Raw genomic sequence first — 2,268 nt, forward strand, 5'->3', positions numbered from 1 at the left:
CCCCGGGGGGGGGGGGGGTATGCACCCATGCACCCACCATGGGTGATGCATCCCCTGCACCCCCCGTGCATGCCCACCGTGGGGAACGTGCCCCACGTGCCCGGGCAGGGCGGAGGGGCTGCTCGTGGTACATCCCTGCCCACCCGGCGGGCACAGCCCAGACCTTATGTTTCTGGTTAATAAGGCTGGGGCTCAAAACTGGCCGTTTTGTAGCTGGAGGCATATTAATAGCCGCGCCGGGCTATAATTAACAGGAGTGAGGCTGCCACGCGGAGCCACGCTTCCCGGCCGGGGGGAAACCGCAGGGGAAGGAGGGCAGGTACCTGCCGGAGAGCGGCTGGCAGCCCCCGCGCTGCCCAGCTCTCCCCGGCCAGAGCTGCCTGCGCGCTGCCCACCCTGCTGCCTGCCATGCCTTGCCCGGTCCCCCGCGCCCCAGGCTGAGCCCCTTACCTCCGGCGGAGCGCTGGGTGGGCCCCGGGAACCAGGGCAGGAGCAGCAGGAAGAGCAGGTACACCAGGGAGAGGACGTTGAAGCGGAAGAGGCAGGCTGGGGGCAGAGGTACAGGCAGGGTTAGCATCAGGGATGCGGCACGGGGAGGGCGGCCGCACCCCCACCAGGCTCCCGGCTGAGTCCCCCCGCCCCGGGATCCACAAGGATGGCACCCCGACCTGCACGGTGAGGGACGCCCGAGCAGGAGGCAAGGGACACCCCAAAATGACAGGCACCCCAAAATGAGGGGCAGTCCCAGACAGGGGCTCAAGCCCCCCAGAGATGCCGGTGGGAAGAGAGGGATGCAGGCAGGAGACTGGGCTGGGTCAGTCCCAGTGACCCGCGTGGGTGGCACGGCAAGGGGGACACACCGGAGGTCCCAGACGTGTGGGGTGGCAGGGGGACGAGAGCAATGAGCAAAATCTGCCGTGTTTCCACATCGTTCCTGCAAGACCGTGCCGAGGTTTGCAGGGACCCCGAGGCCGGGCTGGGACCCCTACAACCAGGCTGGGACACCCACCCGCTGCCGTCCCGGGGCTGGCACAGCCTCTCACCTGCGCCCAGCCCTGCTCCGGGCGCGCCACCAGCTCACCACCTTCCCCCTTGCTTATTTTTAGACCTAAATTACAGCTTGTTTGCAGGCGTGAAACCGTCGGAGGAGCTGGGCAGGGAGCAGGGCTGAGCCAGCACCCCGCGGAGCTGCCGCAGGTGGGGACGGGGACATCCCAGGGCAGCTGCCACCGTGGCTGGGGACACAGCGTTCCCGACGGCTGCATGCACACGCCAGGCGAGCAGTGACAGACACCGGCACATGCACCGGCGCGAGCTGGGACCAGCCACGGTGCAGCCCTGCGGCTGCCCAGCCGTGAGGACACGGTGGTAGGCATGGCCGCTGCAAGACACCCACCAAATCAGTGCCTGGCCGGAGACGAAGGGAGTCACGGGGGGGGGCTGCGCAGCACGGCGGCTTCGCTTTTTAACTGTGCCCCTGCTCCGTCCCCTCCCCTGCAAACCCGAGGGACACGTCCCTGCGCTCCCCCCAGCAGGCTGGGGGGACCCCGCTCTGGGTAGGGGGGATCCCTCTGGGGCAGCCCGGGGAGGGGACCCCGGCTCTGCGTGGCCAGGGCAGGGAGTGTGCAGCCCTGTGGGGCTGAGGGGGCGAGGTGGGGGCAGGCTGGGCCCCAGGGGACGTGCTCAGCACCGCCAGCCGGGCACGGCCCTTCCTGTGTTTACAAGGTTTCAATGGGATGGCGCATCCTGGATTTAGGGACAGCGTGGCCGGGGGGGAGCCGGTGCAGCCCCCCGTGAGCAGCCCAGCACCCCATGGACGGCGGGGAACTCTCAGAGGGTGCAGGGGTGGTGGGAGAGGAGGCACCCAGGAATGCACCCGGCAGCCTGGGGCACGTCCCAGCAGCACTCGTCAGGGCTAAAGCCGGTCCTCGGCCCCACAGCAGGGTCCCCAGCTGCCTCCCTCCCCCAGGGAGCGCAGGCAGCCCCCCAGCACGGGTGGGGGCCACGGGGAGCCCAGGGTGGGGGGACCGGGACCATCGTCCCGCCAGCCGCCTCTCTGTGGTGACCCCAGGACGCGTCACCTCCCCGCACGCTGCCGAGTGTTGCTGGCTACTGGCTACGTTTCGGCAAACCATGATCTCATGAAGCAAATATTCCCCTTCCCGCGCCAGCGGTGACGGGGCCGAGAGGAGCGAGCCACCGCTCTGGCTTACGTGGGAGCCAGCCAGCCCCCCCCCCTCAGCCACCCACCCCCCGGCCCCCCCCTCT

General features: G+C 69.4%; 2 protein-coding genes across 2 annotated transcripts in view; one reads left to right on the top strand and one right to left on the bottom strand.

Annotated features, from left to right (window-relative positions):
* The window catches only part of PIEZO1 (piezo type mechanosensitive ion channel component 1), a 20,007-nt gene extending 19,430 nt beyond the window's left edge, over nucleotides 1-577 (bottom strand). The window contains 1 exon segment of the mRNA XM_019470402.1: nucleotides 451-577. Within this exon segment, the coding sequence (XP_019325947.1) occupies nucleotides 451-577 (127 nt within the window).
* Nucleotides 578-582: 5 nt separating this feature from the next.
* The window catches only part of CDT1 (chromatin licensing and DNA replication factor 1), a 14,429-nt gene continuing 12,743 nt past the window's right edge, over nucleotides 583-2,268 (top strand). Inside the window, exon 1 of the mRNA XM_019470403.1 lies at nucleotides 583-675. Within this exon, the coding sequence (XP_019325948.1) occupies nucleotides 583-675 (93 nt within the window). The remainder of the gene's footprint in view (nucleotides 676-2,268) is intronic.

The sequence above is a fragment of the Aptenodytes forsteri genome, unplaced genomic scaffold (genome assembly GCF_000699145.1).
Source record: "Aptenodytes forsteri isolate BGI_AS27 unplaced genomic scaffold, ASM69914v1 Scaffold271, whole genome shotgun sequence".
Taxonomy (NCBI): domain Eukaryota; kingdom Metazoa; phylum Chordata; class Aves; order Sphenisciformes; family Spheniscidae; genus Aptenodytes; species Aptenodytes forsteri.